General features: G+C 56.0%; 1 protein-coding gene across 3 annotated transcripts in view; it reads left to right on the forward strand.

The window, feature by feature from the left end:
* LOC122385271 (apoptosis-stimulating of p53 protein 1-like) overlaps positions 1–20,995 on the forward strand; it is a 145,145-nt gene that overhangs the window by 52,809 nt on the left and 71,341 nt on the right. For 2 of the 3 annotated variants that reach the window (XM_043373413.1, XM_043373412.1), the window contains one exon: positions 9,280–9,335. In XM_043373413.1, coding sequence (XP_043229348.1) covers positions 9,280–9,335 — 56 coding nt within the window. Of the gene's footprint in view, positions 1–1,635; positions 2,001–9,279; positions 9,336–20,995 lie in introns of those variants that run through there. The other variant, XM_043373416.1, reaches the window with a different exon arrangement.

Genomic DNA, 20,995 nt, shown 5'->3' on the forward strand with positions numbered 1-20,995 from the left:
AGGTCGAATGTCATTCATTGTGGATTTTTGTGACTGAGGGCCATGACGTCATGACAACATGGTCCTGGCAGAAAAACCAACTACTCATGTAACTATGCCTCTAAAATGAACCATCATTAGTTAGTACCTACCAACTGTCGCTTATCATTACCGCTCCAGCTCTGGATCAATAGCGGATGCCTTGCATGGTGTTTACAGAATATCTTTGCAGAATATCCTGGCGTCTTTACAGAATATTTAGTCTGTTCCGATATGGAAACAAGGCCCTACGTGAAGCTCTGTGATCCACAGCATCAGCGAATTTTCTCTCGCCATCCCTCTCATCAGAAACACAGCTCGCGTAGCTGGCAAACATCAACAGTTGCGCCGCCATCTGAGCCTTCCCGCGGGCCCCGCGGCGGCCTATTCGTGTGGCCGGCACGTCGTGATGCCGATGGAAGCCCCGTCCCCCCCCCCCCGCTACCAGCTCTGGGGCTGCCGCGGTGGCCGGGAGATCGGAACGCGGCGACTGTGTACCGCGGCGATGGCATGCGGAGTTTACAGGGGGCCGTCAGCGCGGACAGCGTGCCAACACGCGGCCACATCAGGCAAACAGCGGCCGGAGGCAGAGGTTACAGCACTGCCGCGCCGCCGCGGGGGATGTCAACAGTGCAGGGGCGCCGAACAGGAGCTGGAGGGTTTTAGGAGGTCGCGGCAAGGGCAGCATGAGATGATAATTTTCGCTTATTGCATGTAAAAAATGTTTTTAAAAAATGTTAAGCCTGTCCTTGATTGAACTTGACTTGTGTGTTGTTGGTTGAGGTTTAGTTGCGCATCAGTTTCGAGTATATTGTCATAAATCTGAAATTCCGCTTTCCCTGTGACGTCTTCAACTCCAATTGCTGTCGACGGGGTTACAGGACGCCGTTAAAATGACCGCTGGGGCGCCGCCAGTGCCGTGACGTTTCGTGTACCGCTCAGACGGTATCTGCCGGTATCTGCCCTGGACTGTTAGGTAGCTGGCCTTCAGGCTTCAAAGATCAGACGGCAATGCTTGCATAGCGCGTGCCTTGCGTTGATGGCTGCGCGGGGTGCCCAGCTTTCGTCTTTGTTTTGCACACCTGACGACCTCGCCCACCCAGAGCCGTTTTTCTCTGCTGGCCTTTGAAGACCAGCTTAATAAGTTTGCAGTCACAAACACTGGCTTCTGTGACGGATAAAGCGCTCTTTGAAGGGCAGTGAGTGTCGTGTAATGCGATCACGCACCGTTACTTGACGTCGATTTGTTTATTTGATTGTTTGACTACTTCGACGAAATTTGGGTATCCAGTCAGTTGTTGATCAGCCTGTCTACATGATTTGATGTTTGTTCAATATCGGCTCGTGATATCACTTAGCCTGACAGCGAACACTGCCGAACATTTCCTGATTGAAGTCAGTACGATGACGAATCTTATCTCCACTGGAAGTGAGGGACGTTCCGGCGCCGCCTCTCCGCTGCGCCGCTGTGCCGGCGTTCAAGTCTCCGCTCCTCCGCATCCCCGCGACGGCGGCGGCGGCTCTCCCCACCTGTGCGTCCGCGCGCGGTCGCTCGCGCCGCCACCTGCGCCGCCCGAGCCCCGCCGCGCTGTATTCCAACCGTCGCGTATGTCCCGCGGCCATCCGAGAAAAAGGTTACTCGTGCGGACCGGCCGCACTTGTCCGCCGGTGGCCATTGTGGGTGTGCGCGCGCAGTGCGGTGCCGGTGACAAAGTGACCAGGGGTGAGGTGTGACGTGTGCTGACGGCTAGGTCAGGTCACGGAGCGCTGGTGATAGCGCTGGTGTGATCAGCGCGGTGCTGAGGCCAGCGTGGCCCAGCCGGTGTGAGGCGGGAGTGACCAGCGGTGGATGCTGACCGGTGCTGAGTAGAGGCGTGACAGTGAGCACGAGTGTGCGGGCGGCTCAGCTGCCTGTGGATACTCTGGGATACTCTGTGGATACTCTGGGACACAGTTGGACTTCCAGGGCCGCCGCTTAACAGGTATGGACCAGAGTCGATTGAGTGTGGTGGAAGGCCGCGTCTCTCCTATCCCTCACCACGTCCTTCCCATACCTTACCGCCTCAGGCGGTCTGCACAGCAAATGGGGGACTTCCGTGGAAATACTCCCACGGAGAATTTTAAAAGGACGCTTTCAACTTCCTGGACGTGCTCTGTTTACAAATCGAGCCCCTATTGAGTGTTTTATTCGCGCCCCGCGATCTGCTCACTTCCGCACCATTTCTGAATACCGACCATATCGTCGGTGTGGCGTTCCCCGCGGAATAGCACCTTCCAGAGTCATTTCAATCGCGTTTGAATCGCGGCGGCCTCGGCGGTTATTTCTGGGAACGCTCCGTTTCCACCGAGCGTGTCCCGGCGCGGCTGCACTTCGGGCCACCTTTGATGCCGAGTCCGCGGCCCGAAGACGCCCCGATCAATGTGTGCCTCACCGATCGCCGACCGGGCCGGGCATTATTGAAATTCAGCCGGCTGTTTGATCAGGCTGGCTGTGTTTGTGGCCGGGATTACCTGCGTCCGGCCCGGGGCGAGGTCTGGATACCGCAGCCGAGCCGCGTGCGGCGCAGCAGGCAGGACGGGCGGCGGCGGCGGCGGCGGCGACTGCGTCGTCCTCCCGGGCAGCGAACCGGGCCCGAGGGGAGCGCAGCCTCCACCCCGAGTTTTTGTGTGACTTTCGGCAGAATTAGCATGTTTGCGTCGTTAGTGAGTTTCTGTCGAGTTAATTGCAGGTTCCGCTGCGGCCCGCTCACCGTTTAATGGGAGCCAACGCCCGCTGTTTTGTGTGCGTCGGATGCTAAGCGAAGAAGGATGTTGTGATGGGAGAGTGTAGTGTCATTAAAGGTGCGAACCTCTTCGGAAAATCAAAGTCTGGCGCGCGCTCAGCATCGCAAATATTTTAGGGAGAACGCTGCTCTTTGGGGCTGCAAAGTGCAAACGTCGTAGGTTGATGTTAAATTCAAACGTGTTCATTCCAATGAAACATCTGAGCCCAACCTAACCCCGTGCTGCTTAGCTCATAACATACCCTCAACTCAGCCGGGCCCGAATTCGAGCTCAACGTTTTTGCTCGTTGAACTTTGAATGAAGCATGACTAGCCTCTGGGATACGTCGGTGTTCATTTTGGTTAGGCATGCCAATAGAGTTTCAATCAATGGAGCACGTCTCATGTTCACGAGCATTTGGACTCGAACTGGTGAACTTTTGGCGATTGCATAGTAATTGATGCAGAAGGTCAGGCATGACAATCCTTTTCAGGATTCGATTCATGCAAGAACGCTACGCCCTATACGTCTGGTCATATAAAACAAGCGCCTTGCCAAGTTCTGTCCTTGTGTATACGAACATGCATTGATTTCAATGGCGCACAACTTCGATATCTTGGCATTTGTGTTATGAAGCTCGATCGACGACTTTATTTGATAAATCGTTCCATCATATACCTATCACATGCGCTTGACTGGAATTTCCGTGATAACTTAGATATTCTAAGGAGGTTACCAATGATCATTGCTGATGTGGTTTATTGTAAATAACGCTTGGAAGATTACATGGTGTCGTCCCACTGTTCTGCGGTGATTTAAATCCATCGACTGACGCTATCTCCTTCAATGACAGCTTTATGTGAGTAGTTATTTGACAGATTATTGGTCTACTGATTCCCTTATGACCTTCATTAGGAATGTAGGGAGTTCCATTAGCCAGGTCCGCTGCAGTTCTAAAATATGACATCAGCAAATTGGCATTCAAATACAATCCACGGTGTTATTTTTGTGAAAGCCGCAAAACCACATAATGCCATGAATCCCAGGTAATGAAGTGCTGAATGTATTTTTCAATGTGGAAAATGAAAACATGGCGCATCGTTTATGGCAGATGAACGATGCGTTATGTTACCTTTTTACGTTTCAGATAATGAAACGTTTATAATTTATCCAATTGTTAATATCATCGCAGGTTCATCTTTTTCAGCTGTACCGCAATTGTGGGCTCTCTCTCTCTCTCTCTCTCTCTCTCTCTCTCTCTCTCTCTCTCTCTCTCTCTCTCTCTCTCTCTCTCTCTCCCTCCCTCCCTCCCTCCCTCCCTCCCTTCCCCCCTCTCTCTCTCTCTCCCCCTCTCTCCCCACCCTCTCTACACTACCAGCCATTTAACTCGGCTCTATTCCACAATGGTCTGTCACGTGCCAGGTGGGCCATCTACCAGTGCTATCAAACTCGCCCCTCGCTGCGTGGATGTCGCAACGCACTTCCGAGCCGGTTCACTTCATTTCGCAACCGGTAGACTAACTGCTCACCAATTACCGGTCTCTTTGGCGCGCCTTTCTGGTCGAGCTGTTTGCCGCGGACGTGCTAACCGCGTGCGTTCTTCTATCACCGTTTGCCGCGCTGCGTGGTGAAGCAATATGTATGCAGGAAGCGACGCCGTTGAGTGGCGACCGTAAACGCGCCGATGGCGTCATATTTGGTGCGCGTCGGCTGGGCGTAATGGTCGACTGCGTAGTCGCGCTGCGGAGCTGCGAGCGAGTCGGCAGACGGAACGGGCGGAACGGAGCCACAGGTGGCAGCGGCAGCTGTGGGGCGGACCGCAAGTGTCCGTCGGGGACGGCGCGCGGGTCGGAACGCAGCTGACAGGTCAACAAACCCGCAGTGTGGGGGCTGAAACGAGCGGGGCGAGGTAGGGGTGGTGTCATGTGAGAGGTGTCGCATGGAGGTGGTGTGAGGGGATATAAAATTGTCAGCCTAGGGCATATCGATGACCCGTTTGGAGCAAAAAAGGAGTGTTTCCATATTACGTCTATCTATCTTTTTCATTTGTTGCTCGTACTGGGAAGGTTGATAAATGCGTAAATACGTCAGCAAATGATGATCCATTGATTCAAAATATTTGAAACGTAACGAGAAAAAGGAATGTCCACAGAGCTCAGAAACGGCTGACATTACCTTTTTTACATTTCTGGCAGACCTGGGTTTGGTCGCCGCGAAGTGATAGAACGATAACTTACTTGCGGGTTGCACGACCTCTTTATCGGTGATGAGCGCAAAGCCCGTCGGCTTGTCGACTTCTTAGCAGTATCCAGCTTACCACCGATTCGGCTTCTTTGTAGCGCAGTCACGTGCTAATTTGTCGTCTCAACTTTATCGTACTTAATCGTCCAACTCTGCAGTTTCTTATCGAAGGCTGTAAAATCAGATGTGTAAAATCTCTGAATGATAAAACAGCGAGTGAGGAAAGGCGAGACGGCCGGACACCGGCTTATAGAAAGTTTCTGATTACTATGCGAGATTGTCCCTGGGGCCGACAGGAAATGACGACATCGATTTAACGCGTCGCCGGGGATTAATACGATGGTCCACGGGACTTACCGAGAGCCGACGACAGACACTAAGCGGACCGCTCATCTCGGGAGGGGAGCCGTGAATGGGTGAAAAAGGCCAACGGCGAAGGCTGAGGCTAGGGCTAAGGTATGAAGGGGCTGGGCTGAGGTGGGACTTCAGGCCAGGCTTGGGACTGGGGCTTGACTGGAATCGAAGCTCAGATTAAGATAAAGATTGAGACTGGATCTGTATCGTACTTCGATTCTGCTTGTGCCGTGTTGTGACTAAAGCAAGTGCACCCATGTGTTGAAACAGACAAGGATATCCGACTGAGCCCGTTCCGGCGACCGCTGAGATAAGCCAGCCAGCTGTCTGCCTGTCTGTCTGTCGGCCGGTTTCGAGACCGGTGTTTCTGGTTACCGTGAGAGCGTGTCGTAAGCTCACACAGCCACCGACAGTGTCACTGAGCGGCCCGACCGGCCCGAGGTCGATGACCTGACCCGCGCCGTGTGTGTGTCGGGTCAGATCCTGGTCCTGGAGGTGGCGATGAACGTGATTTCAGCGGTAGGGTGAGACTGGTTAGTTGACCTGCTTTTGGGCATGGAGGGTGTGAAATTATGGAGAGAATGTCCACCTGTTACATAACTGCGGGGGTCATCAGTGGTTCTGGCCCGATATGAGAGGTAGTTTCATGCATCGCCTCCCCGGGAAGGCTTAAGATAAGCTTATGCTGTAATGACTACGACCCGGGTTATATTTGAAGCAGTTTGCTCTTGAAGTGAGCCTTTGAAACACTGTGTAACTAATGTGCTGATTGAGACGCATGTAAAATTACTGCAACGGGAATGAGAGTGTTTTTAATTTGGAAAATTATAATTGCTGGATACTTACATGACACTCCAACTACATCATAAAGCTGTCAACCGTGCACAGCAGTAACTACCTCCATTGCCATGCGTGGCGTGAACTACCAAGTCGACAAAGCTATGGCAGGAAAATGAAGGGAACATCGCTGATTTGGACCATCATTCTGGAAGCGAAGTTCCACCGTATACGGTTTTGAAATCGGACTCGCTCTTCTGAATCATCTGAAGTGGCAGTCTTGAAGATGAGGCAGTGTTGGTAATTCTTGTGGAGCTGCGTCTTCCAGCAGTGTAACATCTCATTGAGCTTTGACCGCACGACGAACTGGCTCCTGTGTCGACATCGACACGTGCACCACATTTAGACCAGATGTGGACCGATCCGCTCCACATGTGTGATCAGGGTCACCTGTCGTGTAGGTAGAGACTGACCCAGCCGGTCGCCGTCACAGATCCAGATCTCGCGTCACGCACCAGCGCTCTTCAATCAGCCTCGGCGTCATTTCCATCATCATGGACCGCTCAGGAGTCGGCAGATCGCCTTAGAGATACTCCAGCTGCGTGTACCGAGCCGGATCCGCGGCCGAACTGCCCGGTCAGCCTCCGAGGGTCTGACGTCACAGGGCGCGGCCGGTGACGTCAGCGGTCACGCGGGGCGGTGACGTCACCACGGCCACCCCCTGAGGTCGGTGACCGGCACCTGCCAAGGTCACGGCCCGTCCGGCGCCGGCCGGCCGGCCGCTCCCCAGACGTCGTGATCAGAGTTATGGCCGCCGACCCACGCCGTGAACTTCACGATCGGCGGCGTCGTGACGGACGCCATGGGGCAGCATTTCACGTTCCCGGCAGGAGGGCGATGAGCGGGCTCGGTTTTTGCTTTTCCGATCGATCGACGGCCCTATGCTCGGTCCTTCCTCTCCCTCTCCTCTCGCGGTTCTATGCACCTGTCCTGGATCACCTGTGTGGAGAAGATGCATCTCACCGCCGTGAGTGTGCTCATTCCTGGACAAAGCACGACGCTCATTCACGGGTCGCACCTGTCCCGACCAACCGCTGCCATTTGTTCATCACGTGGCGTTCCCACCAATATGCGTCATAATCACGTTCGATAGGGTGACACCTCTGAATACAGACGATAAATGGGCAAACGGTAGATGGCTGGAAGGACAGAGGGAACATAATGGATTCATTATACTAGAAAGATGCAGATGGAGAATTAGACAAAAACTGAGACCGAAAAGGACATGCCTAGACGGTATAGTAGAAACAGCTACAGGGGACGATTGGAAACAGATGAAAACAACCTGTTAGTTCATAACCGATATTGCAAGTGTCGTGCAAGGTACAGTTCTGTAAAAAATAATATTGTAATGCCTTCATAATCCTCAACCAAACTGACTGGGCAGAGAAGAGCTTCATATCGCGCGAAATCGACCACATTATGATTTATTTCTCTCCCATACCCACATCTGCGGCTGGTTATTCCCCGGGAGCTTTCCTCCAGTGGCAGTGCCACTCGACCTGCCACCACTGACCTTTCCTCTATTGCGGTCAGGCGCGTGTCATAGCGACCTCTCTCACCCTCCTTCCCGTCCCAGCTCTGCCGGTCTCGCCCCAGGGTCAGATCGGGTGGGCGGAGACCCGTCACCAGCAGAGGCACCCGTACCGCCTGTCCCCGGATCGAGAGCCCAGGCCGGCCTGACGGTGACGGCAGCAGCGGCCAACATGTGAACGTGAGGGAGACTGCAAATGCGATCAGAAACGGACACACAGAGACGGAGAACACACGCGGACTCTCTTATGCGATTTAGAAGTCTGCTTTTAGAAAGAGGTTTGCCTAAAAAGGGACAACCACCCCCAGCATAGCACTACACATCCGGTACTACCGTCCTGTCCTCATGTGCAGCGTTCGTGGCACTAGACACTAGTCAGTACAGGAACATTAGTTCGCCTTAATTAAATGGCACCGATTCGCATTGCACGTGCGTGGCCAGCGTGACACGTGCTGGGTCGTGGTTCCACGAACTCTACAATAACGGCTGTCACAATGCCTCCTCGTTTGATTTCCCTAGCTCTTTTGTTCCCACCCCACTTGTTGCAACCCAACACCATGAAGCCTCGCGATGAAAGCCCGGTGCCATCTCTCGGCACAGCAGCCGTCTTCTGTTGGACTGATTGTATTCATTGAATAGTCCGGAACCGTTGGATATCATTCTCTTCACCGCGGCTTTCTGCTGTTCTGGTTGTCAAGGGGCTTCTCAGGCTTGATATAAACTCCGTTGCGGAAACGCCGAAGCGGTGTCTGTCAGTCGACCTTAGACGTATCCTGGATGCCTAACTTTTAGGCAGTCTTCTGAAGGTGAGAGTTTAGGAGTGGGGAGCGAGTAGAGATGCGAGGAAGGTGAGAGAAAGGAAGCAGGCGTCAGAAAAGTAGCAACCGTAGAGACGTGACTGGTTTGCCCTGAAATACATCGAGGAAACTGAGGGCACGCGTGGGCGGTTTTGGCGCAATATCCGCCACCATCCCAGCCTGTCGTGACCCGGGGGAGCAGAGGGGCCGTCCCCGGCGGCCGCCCGTCACGAGCCGGCGCCGTGACCTCCACCACAGCAGTCACGGCCGAAACAAATCATACACGGCCGACCGAGCGTGAGCGGTCTCCGGAAACTGCTGAGATCACCCGGTGCTCGTAATTCATCGCATTGTGTGCGGTAATGGATACGCGGCCGCCCGGCTGGCCGAAATGAAAGGAGGGTGAATGGGGAAAGCCGCAGGTAAACTGGGTTGAATATAGCTGCAACGTAATAGTTTGGTCTTGTGTTACGTGATATATCTGACAGGATAGGCAAATTCTAGCAATTTGTTCTCTCATTGTCTGAAAACATGGAATGATGTGTAAGCTTGTTCGACGCGATGTCTCATGTAGTTATACCCGGTGTCGCTGAGTGCCTGTGTGGGTGGTCCGGCCGTCGGCGCTCTCCGCGCCCCGTGTTTCACCTGCGCCAGCCGCGTCTCTCCGCGGGGAGTGCTGTGTGTGTTGTCGCTCTCCGATGCCGAGTGTTTATTTTCGTTTCTGTCCGTTCGCAGAGGACACCGGGTCGGCAGACGATGGAATGAAGGGGCCGCAGCCTGCCTCGACTCAGGTGAGTGGCGCGCCGCCGCCGCCCCCGCCCCCGGGCGTACCTGGGCGGGGCCTCTGGGCACTCTGCCCGCTGACCGACCCTCCCCGCTCTCTGCGACTCTCCGCTGACCAGCAAACTACGCACCGAGGCCGCCGTCGCCCCGCCAGGCGTCAGCCGTCGGGCGGTGCCGTCCGAGACGGTCCGCCCCTCCTCTCCATCCAGCCGCGGAGGGCCCGAGTGAAGTGGACCCGCCGCGGCGTCCGCGGAGGGCGCGAGTGGAGTGCGGCCCGCGGCGCTCGGCCTTCGCGTTCCTCGCCTGGCCGTCGCCACCGCGGCAGCAGCAGACGTTTTTTGCCTGGTCCCGACCGCGACCGTCTCGCCGGGTTTTAGGGCGTAGCGCGGCGCCAGACGGTAGATTACTGGGGAGGTGGGAGGTGTCGCTACGGGCCGTCGCCTGGCTGGCTGGCTTTGGAATGACTGGTCTGGCCTTGGGTCGGGATTGCGGCCATTTCCAGTTCACTTAGCTAGGTCCGGTGTTGTTTGGTTTGGTGAGTGGTTTAAGTCGCGTGAGGTTTAGCGCATTGTGGCCCCACTCTGTCTGATTTAAACCAGGTCTTCCTCCTGTCCGACCTGATCTAGCTAGTGCTCCGATCCTACCATCTGTCCTGACCCGTCTCAGACACCGATCACGACCACGCCTCTCGTAGGCGGGCCGGTCCGTCGTGGGTCGTGACTGTCCCGTGATGTACCGGACCGGTTCGGCACGACCCGGCGCGGGCCGCGGGGCAGGCCGGTCCCACTGCAAGCGACGACGAACGGCCGGTCGAACGACCCCCGCTGGGTAACCAGGTCAGCGCCATCGTAATCGCTATCACCGCCATCAGTGACACCAGATCTAGTCCTAGAAGAGCTGATGTTGGTTGAGTGAGGCCCTGGTGCTAGATAGATGCAGGGAATGTCCGGAAGACCGCTGAGGTATTTGCTCCTGTCGTCGCCCGATGCCCGCCCCCAGCCCGTCGCGGGCGTCGCGCGCCGCGCCAATTTACGTGTCGGTGCGTCAGGAGTGACGACAGGACGATCGGTCACTGCCGGCGGTGTCGTGCCGCGTCACACTGCGCCACGCCGCGCCATTTCTCGTCGCGCTCTGCCGCCTCCGGTGTTCCCTGGCAACGCGTTGCTCGGCCAGGGAGTCTCAAGTGACGTCGGTGCTCTCCACGCTCCGACGCCGGAGCAACGACTCGTCCTGTTGGAGCCGTCTGACATTTTCACTGGCCCTGTACCGCTTACAGCTGGATCATGACCCGCGGTGTACCGCTGCTCTCGGCTTTAGCGGTATCGGTGGTGGGTGGGCGAGGAATCCTGCACCAGCTGGTCTATGTGCCGGCGGGAAATTTGGCACCGTCTGACCGCCACTGAAGCCGCTGGTGGTCACTGCGGCGCGCTGTGGATGGTGCCGCAGCCACAGGTGGATTCGGGCTCAGGTTTTCCGACCTCGACTCCGTTATCTCGCCACCCGTAGCCCCCAGACGCTGACCCAGCTCGACCGGAGCTTACGCCGAGCGGCCCCAGGCCACGGCGGATCGCGTGCCGTTTTGCACCGGCGGCAGCCCTGACCTGGAGCCTGCTGTCTCAGCACTACTTAGGGCCACTTCTCAGCAGCTGAAACTGTCTCAGGCCCGGCTCTGTCGGCGATATGGGCAACAATTGGCCGCGCCCAGTCAGCAGCCGGCTGGATATAGGGGTCGAGAGCTGAGGAGACGGGCCGGCAGCGCGAAACCTGTCTCTGCGCCACTGCTCTCACCGCGTCAACAACGGACGGCGCGCCCGGCGGCGACACCTGCTCTCAGAGAGTCGGCCAGTTCACGAGTCACGACCGCTGGGAACGCCGGCTGACCTGGTCTGGCCGCGAAACTGGGCCGACCCGACCGTTACCCGGGCGCGGCGCGGCGCGGCGCAGAGCGCGCCCGTCATCATCCCTGCGGAGGTGAGCTCCGACCTCCTGAGGTGAAGTCAGGACGTCGTAATGAATCAGAGCACTCCTGCTTCTGCTGCTACTGCAGGAGTTCATCAGTAATAATGCCTGTCCTTAGATAACATTACAAGTGCCGCTCTTACTCGATTAAGGTGAAAGAGTGACAGTCGAAGTGAGTAGCACTGACTTCCAGTTTATATGCTTCGGCTCCGTCACTTTCTCTCAGCATCTACATGTGTCTGCAGCCGTCACGGGTAACCTCAGTCAGCATCGGAGCGTGAACGACACCAAAGCGCGCGATCGTACGGACGAGCTCACGCTGCCACCTGCCCGGACATCCGTCGACCAGCTGCCGCCGCCGCCTGGGCCCGTAATTTGTGGGCACCCGCCGCGCCGAATCACTGCTGTTGGCCCGAGCGGCGGCCGCGTCCGGCTGAGCCTCGGCTCGCGTCCGCCCGTGCTCGGCCGCGTCCGGCGGCACCTCAGGTCCTGCCAACACCAACGTGCTCCGTCACAGTCACAAGTGACGAGCCATGACGGATAGCATACGTTACCTGGGTGGGTGTTGGGGCTGGTCTGGAGAGGTGGTTAGGGAAGGTGGAACGAGGGTGGGAATTAGGGCTGGCTGACCGGTCACGCCCGGCTGGTGGCCTTGACATGGTGACGTCATGTCGTCAGTGGCCTGAGGGAGTGACCACCGGACCGGGGCTGGCTGCTGGTCAGTTGTGGACTGATACCGACACGGGCACAACAGCCGGCGGCGGTGGCCGGTGATGAAGTGGTCTGCGATAATTTTACTGATAATTTCATACAGGGCCCTATTTCGGATCCAAGTCTTACATTCGTCCGCAGACTTCTACTGGTTGCAAACGGTAAGTGCATGGATGTTGTTTTTTCACATATAGGCATTCATCCTATCACCAGAGGTGCGGTGGGGCGTGCCCTTTGGCCTCACCTCCAGCACGTCGCGCTAATCGATGGCGCGGCTCCAAGGGCCCTTCAGCCGGCGCCGTTTTAATTGTCGCCTGTTTGCGTGTGTGTCGAGGGCAAACGAGCCCCGCCGGCGGCGGGCGCTGCGGAGTTGACTGAACGTGACGGAGTGGTCGCCGTCGGGGCGTGGTTGGAGGGACTCTATGGACGTCACTGCGCCGCTTCATTTACTTTCGAGGACAAGTGAGCTATGGTGTATCGAGGTCTCACATACAGTGAGCGATGAAATATCGGGGCTGGAAACATACAATATTGTATATTTATAAATAAATATTAAAGGGAATAAATAGAAAGCCTCTGCTGTTTTCTCCACAGACCTTTCATGGGTTCAAGTTAGTTTCAATATGTCATACAAAGTTCTACAAGTCTCTCATATCTGATGACTTTCAAGTTATCTGAGGCTGAATTGTGAATGTCAATGCCATTCATGTTTCCTGCTCCAACTGTTGACACAGCGAGGAATGACTTCCCGATCCGCACCGGGCGTCTCACCCACGGACCCGCTGCACCGCTCCGTGCAGGTCACCTCCTCAAAGAGCACTGAACTGCGCCGGTACGGTCGGTATGTCGCAGAGGCCTCTGAGGGGGAGGGGGCCGCTGCCGAGGAATGTTAATCACGTGCGGCGTGTCACCGACTGTGGCGGCGGCGGCGGAGGTCCCCAATCGACCGGTGTCAATACGGGGTGAGCAGCACTGAGTGGGAGGGTGACACGTGCTGTGGAGGTATATGGGAAATGGACATGGTGGTCTGCTGGTAGTGCAGCGTTTCTCTTTCTATAGTACGGTACAGCGTACACTAAAGGTTTGTGTTTTTGTCTTCATGGCGGCGCGGCGATTGCTGTGGAACTGGACATGTTACCCTGGATTGCAAATGCACAATTTATACCACTTGTCCATGATTTAATTCCAGACCCTTTCATTGAACGAAATCATGATGACTGGACCCCTGACTCAGAGCTGTTAGTCCGCGTCTGCCGCTGCTGCCATTGTCTGATGCAGGCCGGTTTGTTTTGTCGGCGTCAGCGTAAAGGGCCGGCAGACGGCAGTCGGCCCCGACGGGGTAAATAGACATCAGGAAATGTTGGCCGGCGGGTCTACCTGCTGACTGACTGCCCTGTGAGTCACTGTGCCGTGTGTCTACAGTGAGTCGAGCTGGATTTTCGCCAATAATCGGTGTCAGATGCGCAGCCGGTACCTGTGTCTTTAGAGATGATATTCTAAACGGTTATAGGGGCGACTGTGCGACCCCTTCTTGTTTCCGGAAATGGATGTTAGTATACATTACGCCGGTGAAGCGCCGTTCAGTGTTAACTACCCACGTTGTTGAAAGTTTGACGAAAGTCGTGCTGAAGCCGCTCCTTTCCGTAGGTGTTTCTTTCTGGTTGTAAATGGCCTGTTGGTAGCTGCCAGAGTGGTTGCAGCATTTTTAACAGGCATAATATCGGCAGGCATGGAAAGTGCGCCAGTATCTCGGCTGGCCGAATGAGCGTCATCGATCATCGGTAAGAGCTCAAGCGAGCCATAGTCCGCTGTATTACATTTTTCCTCGGACCTCCGTCCACATATTCGGGTCTCTGGAACCGCCTGGGACTAATATCATACAGCTCAGTTTAAATAATACGCCACTACAGTGTGTAAATCCTCTTTTGATTTAAACCGGCGCCGCCGCTGCGGAGACCCGGGCTGTTCGGCTGTCTGGCGATAATTTCTCCCGGGGAGAAGTCTGGGCCATTACTTTGGTCACGAGCCGTTTCCATTGTAAGTGAATGGCTCCGTTCGGACCGGAACGAGCGCTGCATATTTGAAGGGCAGCTGAGCGACGGTGTAATGGAACGGGCGGCCGAGCTCCAGCCGAGGAGCCGGTGGGGTCGAGCCCCGGGGCGCCGCCGCGCCGGTCCGCTCCACTCCCGCCGCTGGCTGGTCTTCCCACGGGGGCTGTGGAAAGCGAGTTCCAAACGTAATATTCGCCAGTGACCAGACCGGAGTGAGTTCAACCGAACAGTAAGCTGTGGCGGGGAGTCTCTGAACGTTTACCCAGCCCAGTTCAAGCCGCCTTACAGACAGCCTGCTGAGGCTCAGACGTCGGCTGACGATCAGTCTCGACTCAGTCATCAGTCTCAGCTCAGCGACCACTCTTGGCCGGTGATCCGGCGCTGAACCGCCGTGATCCCTGCTCGCCTCTGTGCCGTCTTGCAGCCGGGTTTGAACGCTGCCGAGATCTCCCCGGATTTACCACGGCTGCCGTTTATTATGTAGCTAAGGTCGGGAGCATCTCACTCTCCGAGATGAGATGGAATTGGTCTCGGCTCAGGGTTTTTAGCGAAATGTCGGACCGTGCCGAGTGCGAGGGAGAGTTATGTGTGGTATTATTCACCACTGCGGGGCAAGACTGGCTAATCGGGCCGAGTCTGGGCCAACGGGCGGCTCATTTAATTCAACTAGCTGTGTCCGGGCGAGTCTGGTTTGGACTGGAGCTGCTGGGACGCGGGCAGCCCCGGCCGACCTGAGCCCATGACCTCGCGAGGGCTCCATCCGCCGGGGCGAGCCGCAACCTTTCACTGGCCCCGGTACCGTGATTGACATGTTTTTCTGGAGCGCCGTTCCGCCGCGCCGCCACCGCCGCCCGGGAGGCATGTAAAGCGAGGCAGCGCGAGCGGGAGCGCCGCGGCGCTCGGAAGAGTCCCGCATTCTCTGGTCCCACACCGACGCGATGGACGACTGCCGCGCGGAGTGGTTCAGGTCAGGTCAGCTCACGACCTGTGTGGTGCCTTCGGTGTGGGTCAAGGCACGCCTGGGGTAAACACACGTGATCAGTGAGTCTCTGAGACCCAACCTGACCTCATGTGACCCGACCTGACCTGACCTCGCGTTGCACCACCTGACCTCACCAGAACCGACTTGACTTTTCAGACAGATGGAGGGCCCGACCGGACAAAACATGCCCTGAGGGCCTGTGTTGGTGTGGGCCATCGCTCTCCCATGATGATTTGGATTTATACGAGTATATTTCTCTCCCACTGCGGGCGTGCGAGCGCTCGAATACGTGCAGGAACAAGAGCGTAACACGGTAATTACAGGCTTATAATTATGCTAATCTGTGAGTGGCCTCGATGTTTGCCGTCATTGTTGTATTTTCGGACTGCCAGTACATGTTTGGTACACTGGGGGAGCTACTTTGTACAAAGCTCGGTAATATTCGAAATTGTACGCAAAAACTATATGATTTACGCCTGCTTTATAAATGACTGTGCGTCTGTGTAGGACAAGTTCCCAGGTCTAATCCGTCAGCCGTGTCCTCTTGGGCCAAGGCTGACCGCAACTACGACTGGCCCCAGAGAGTGTCAGTCTCACAGCCGTGTCAGGGACGTGAGGGCACGAGACTGCCGGTGGACGCCGTCACAGGACCGTGACCTGTGAGTCACCACAGGCCAGGTGCCAAGCAAGGACTGGGAATGGAATCAATGTTCGCAACTAGTGAGTCATGTAACAACAATGGGCGGGTCGCCAATGCATTGTACACTTCTCTGAATCAGATATTACAGATATAAATGTATGTTTTGTTTGTCAGTTGTTAGAAGTCATGATTGGTACGGTTCAGCATTGTAGGTGTGTGCTGGTACGAGGAAGCAATATCTCATGGGAGTATGCACCTTCAGCCGTTCCCTTCTGGCGTAATAGAACCAGCTTTTTCACCTCGGCCAATGATATGCTGGATATCGACTTATGCATAAATTCAAATGCAATACCCGAGACAGGCACATTGTCTGCACCGTTTGCCGATTTCCATATGTTTCATCTTTCCACGCCATGCCATTTTCAGTGAAAGTCTGGCAGTTTTCCAGGGATTCCGTAAGATGAACGGTGTGCTTTATGACTCCGATGGGGCGCCTTTCAGGTCTCAAGTGCGCCACAAGCGGATCATACCATGACGTCATCCCCATGACCGCGGCACGGGCGGGCGGACCGTCGCTATTGTTGTCGGCAAGCCTCCACCACACGTGGCCGGTCTTTCCTAAATGTTCCGGAGCCTTTTCCCTGTTGGACGGAGACCTCAAACGAGCAGTGCAGGGCTCTCCGGTGTCCGCTCTGGAAACGAGTCGGGGCACGGCATGGGCGAGTTTGGCTGGCTACCGACCGGTCGGCCCTCGGGAGCCATCTCGTGTGGGTAGCCTCTCGGGTGTCGTGCCGGTCTCGGTCGCGGCACCGGGATGTCCCATCTCAGAATGGGGTCGGATAGGGTCGGCAGAGCTGGAAGTTTCTCAGCTGCAGTTGCGGAGCATCCGTTCGACTCTGAATATAGACGGAACGGATTGCGGTGGGGTTTGGAGCTCCTTAGGTGAGTTGCAGAGTACCCTCGTGGGCTCGAATGTGGGCAGACTGGTGCGGCAGAGTTTCTCAGCTGAGTTTCAGTGTGCAGGTGGCCTGTTGGAGAGAACTGGTTAGAAGGATGTGGTTTCTGGGTGATGTGTCGCCCCACCGCTAACATATTTTGTGGTGCCACCGGGAGCTGCAGCTGGGTTCTGAGGCCGGCTGCGGTGGTATTATATTAACTGACTGAAATTCTGCAGGGAATGATTAAAGAGTCAATTCGGTGAGGTCGTGTGGTACAGCTACAGCGCTGGTTCGATTCCTCCGGGTGACCTAAATAGATCGTGACCGCCGCCGCCTAATTACATTCTGACACCCGCCGCCTCGCCCTTTCCTCATCCATACTCGATTTATCCCACCACGCCCCGACAATCGAAGCATATATTTATCTTCTTCTCGGGCTCATGCTTTTCCAGCATGGGGTTTGGGATGTGCCATTGCCTCTTGTTACAACATTCGTGGGAAGGTCTTGGAGGATAACCTCACCGGGATCGTCGCGTATCGTGATGCGCCGGCGGGTGTGTTTCCGACGTCCCGTTTACCTTTCCTTTTTGTCGACTCTCGTCTCTCGACCCTTGACGGCCTGTTTTCATTTCGCCGCTACAAAAACACGCCCGGCGCTCATCGGTGTGATCTGTGTTGACCGCGCCGATCGCCGGGATGGGACGACGGGATCAGTCGAACGACACCGCCGAGACCCGCCCCGCAATCCGGCGGAGAGATGGGTACCGGTGACGATCGGCCCCGCGGTGATTCGGCAGCACACCTGGCCGGGTTTATACCACCGGCTGTCAGGCTGTCGCATTCCTCCGGAGCGCGATTTGTCTGGGTGTGAAATTTGACGATGTGAAGTGTGCCTTATGCCGACAGCCGACATATCAGTGACTAACGGCGCTAGTAACGGTGGACTGATGACCGACAGGATGTCTTTTCACCAGCGTTCAGATCCGTCATCTTCACGGCCTGAAATTTGTAAATGACCGGGGTGAAATTGAGCAATTGACAGATGACGTGCCTGTTGCTATACCAACAGGTGAAGACGGAGAGATCCGTAGTTTGATTCGATGAACGTCTTGGTGGATTTTTGTAGATTTCATTGTGTCTGAAACGCATCCTACATACCTACATTAGTCGAGGTCGGCGGCTTTGACTAATAGCGACTGTGTTTAACTGATAGCGACTGGGACCGCGGCTGTAACTGTGACTGACTGACGGCAACTGTGACCGCGGCTGTGACTGTGACTGACGGCGACTGTGACCGCGGCTGTGACTGTGACAGCTCACGGCCCATCGATCGGGACCCACGGCCAGCGTCGGACGGTGATTCCCCGATGCTATTGTTTCTCGCCAGCGGCCTGTTTGCGCAGCTAATGGCACGGCGCTGCCGCCGCCGGCCGGCCGCACGTCGCCCGCACTCGGACCGCGCCCCACTCGTCCCTCTCCGGACATAACCAGGCACAATGGCGCGCTGTATGGAGAAAGACTGAATGCGGCCCATTGCTCGGCAGCGCACAATGCATGCGTTGTGTAACGATGTTAGCAGAGGCGCTGTGTTTCCGAGTGATTTTCACGTGCCGTCGCTCCAGAGGTGCCGCTGAAGTGCCGCCTGAGGCAGAGTTGGGACATGGCCAAGGGCGACACATTGATGGGCGGGGTGTGGTCGTTACAGAACATTGAGCTCACGGACAGTGGGCAGTCGGCTGGACCATGCAGCCAGACAGTTGGTTGTCGCCTCCACAGCCAACGGCTGCCATGTGTTTTGCCGCCATGTTTTGCGGCTGTTTTGTGCTAAGTTTTCGGACCGTTTGGCACGGCTGTCCGCGGTGGCTGCTCCGCAGTGGTTTCGTTCCCGGCTCGTTTGCCCGCGTGGGTGTGTTTGCCGTTGAGACAGCCTGGTCCTGGCGCCTGGCTGTTGGCTGCTGATGACGTGAGTTGAATGATTGGCAGTTCGGGTCGGCCGACCTTCGCCGACTGCCAGCTCCGCAGAGAGCATCCGTGACCGTGATGCTATTTCTGCTCGGCTTCGGTGGCTTCTGCGCTGTGCTTCGAGCGTTTTTATCTTACGGATGTTTATTGTTTGATTTTCAACGTGTCCAGATACGGTGACGCATGTGTTACCTTCAAGTTGCAGGCGTTGGACAGGTTTGCTCCCTTTGATGTTCACTTGATCGGTTTCATTTTGCCTGACATGTCTTACTCCACCAATTTAGTGCGTTTGGTAGCAAGTTTAGTGAAGCGTTCTTTCGAAGTTTAAACATTCACGAACCACATCCCCTCCACCGCTGCTGAGCGTGCACTCTGACGGCCGGAATAAATCCCACGCCGGCAGCCTTTATCTCAATTTCGACACTCAAACAGTGCGGACGGCGGCTGTGCGGGGCCCGTTTATCTGCGGGCCCGCCGGCGGAGCGCTCTTTATTCGCGCCGGTCTGAAGCACGGCGCCATTGTGGACACCTTGTGCGGCCGGCGGCCCGCTCCCGTACGGCGCAGATCCCCGCTCGCTGTGCCAATATAGCCACTGCGCCGCCGGCCGTGGAGCCGGACGGCTGTGACGAACGGGTCTGTTCCCATCGGCTGGTGCCGCCCCGAGCCCCCAGGTCTGTTACTGAACGGCCGGCACCGGCGCCAGGCAGATACCATACCGACATCAGGGAGATACAATACTGGCACCGCAGAAATACTACCCCCGATCAGACAGGTCCAGGTCCAGACAGCGAGCGGGGATCTGCGCCGTACGGGAGCGGGCCGCCGGCCGCACAAGGTGTCCACAATGGCGCTGTACAAGCTACCAGCACACATAAGGTCTCAGGAAACCCAACACACATTCAAGAGAGAGCTCGCGGAAGCACTTGGGGCAAAGAGGCCACCACAATTTAATACAATGGGCAGTAAACGTGGGAACACATTACACACACAACTCAGATTAGGGAACTCGGGGCTAAACGCACACTTATTTAAAATACAAAAACATCCTCATCCACACTGCCGGTACGGTCACAAAACAGAAACTACTATGCACTTCACAATACACTGCCCACTATACACGACAATCAGACAAAACCTTTTCCAAAGCATATCAACTGTACTTGGTAGGAACTTCAATCACCTCACATCTACTGAACAACACGATACACTCATATACGGCACTAACACTAACACATTGAACTGCTCCCGGAGGGTAGCGTTCCTTTTCCAAAAATACCTATTGGACACGAAACGGTTCTAATAATTTATAAATGTACTGAACGGTTCTAATGTATTCATTTCATTTCTTGTTTACTTGTTTGATTTTTCTTGGTTGGAGCTCGGTATTACTTTCAGTCGCTGCTCGATATAATGGCCAGGACTAAGCTAACATGACCAAACCGGGTGGGGGATGGTGCCTAGTGATAGGCTGTGGGCCTTTGTGCCATCTCCCCATAACACCACTGTCGACAACTTTGTCTCTAAATAAATGGTTGTTGTTGTTGTACAGGTATTCTGGTGGTATAGCATGCACTGCGCTCACTCCGTAAGTGTCATGCCGCGGCGGGGGTGGGATTTCTGCGCCTTTGGGCCGCGTCGCTCTGACGGATTTCGGTGTCTGTTCTGATTGTGGTGAGCGGATCAGACCACCCCGCCTCATCACTGAGCGCCCAGCTGATGGATGAGTGGGGCTGGGAGAGCGGACGGTGGGCTCTGATGATCCACCAGCCGGCGCGGCGCCATGAGCCGGGAGATACGGGGAAGCGAGCGATGGATCGGTGCGAGAGAGATGCGGCAGCAGCGTGTCGAGGCCAAACACCACCGGTGACCCGTCAGAGAGCGGCAGACTATACAAATCACACGGCAGAGTCGGTTCGTGTTCCGTAACACAAACCACAGCGCCGGGAGAGTTATGCGGCCAGCCTCGTCAGTCGTCAGTCACGTCCGAGGAAAATTCAGCTGCAGAACGCCCGGTATTCTCAGAATCCCCAGACTCGGGCGAGGCTCCCTCGTCGTCTGGCTTCACTCGGTCGCTCTGCTGCTATGAGCTCCAGTCTCCACCGGCGCGGATCTCTGCCCCCGGGCTGCGGCCCCTGGCACGGGCCTCCTCAGCACTGAATGTCAGCCGGCCCGCTCGGCCGTCACCGACCGGAAGTGGGCCGTCTCGCCGGAACAGCTCCGCTTCCGGCGCCGATTGTACCCCGTCCGGTGGCGGCGCCGGCCGCGACGGAAGGTGTCGGGACGATGTTGCGCCCCAGACGTTTCTGGATGACTGACATCAGTCTTGGAAGTATGGAGTATGTGGTACTGGCGCCTGTAATGCCAGATACAAATGCGCAATATTGTTTAATATCGTAATATAAACAATAACGTGTAATTTAACCT

This window comes from Amphibalanus amphitrite, unplaced genomic scaffold (assembly GCF_019059575.1).
Source record: "Amphibalanus amphitrite isolate SeventyFive unplaced genomic scaffold, NRLGWU_Aamphi_draft 000213F_arrow, whole genome shotgun sequence".
NCBI classification, from domain to species: Eukaryota; Metazoa; Arthropoda; class Thecostraca; order Balanomorpha; family Balanidae; genus Amphibalanus; species Amphibalanus amphitrite.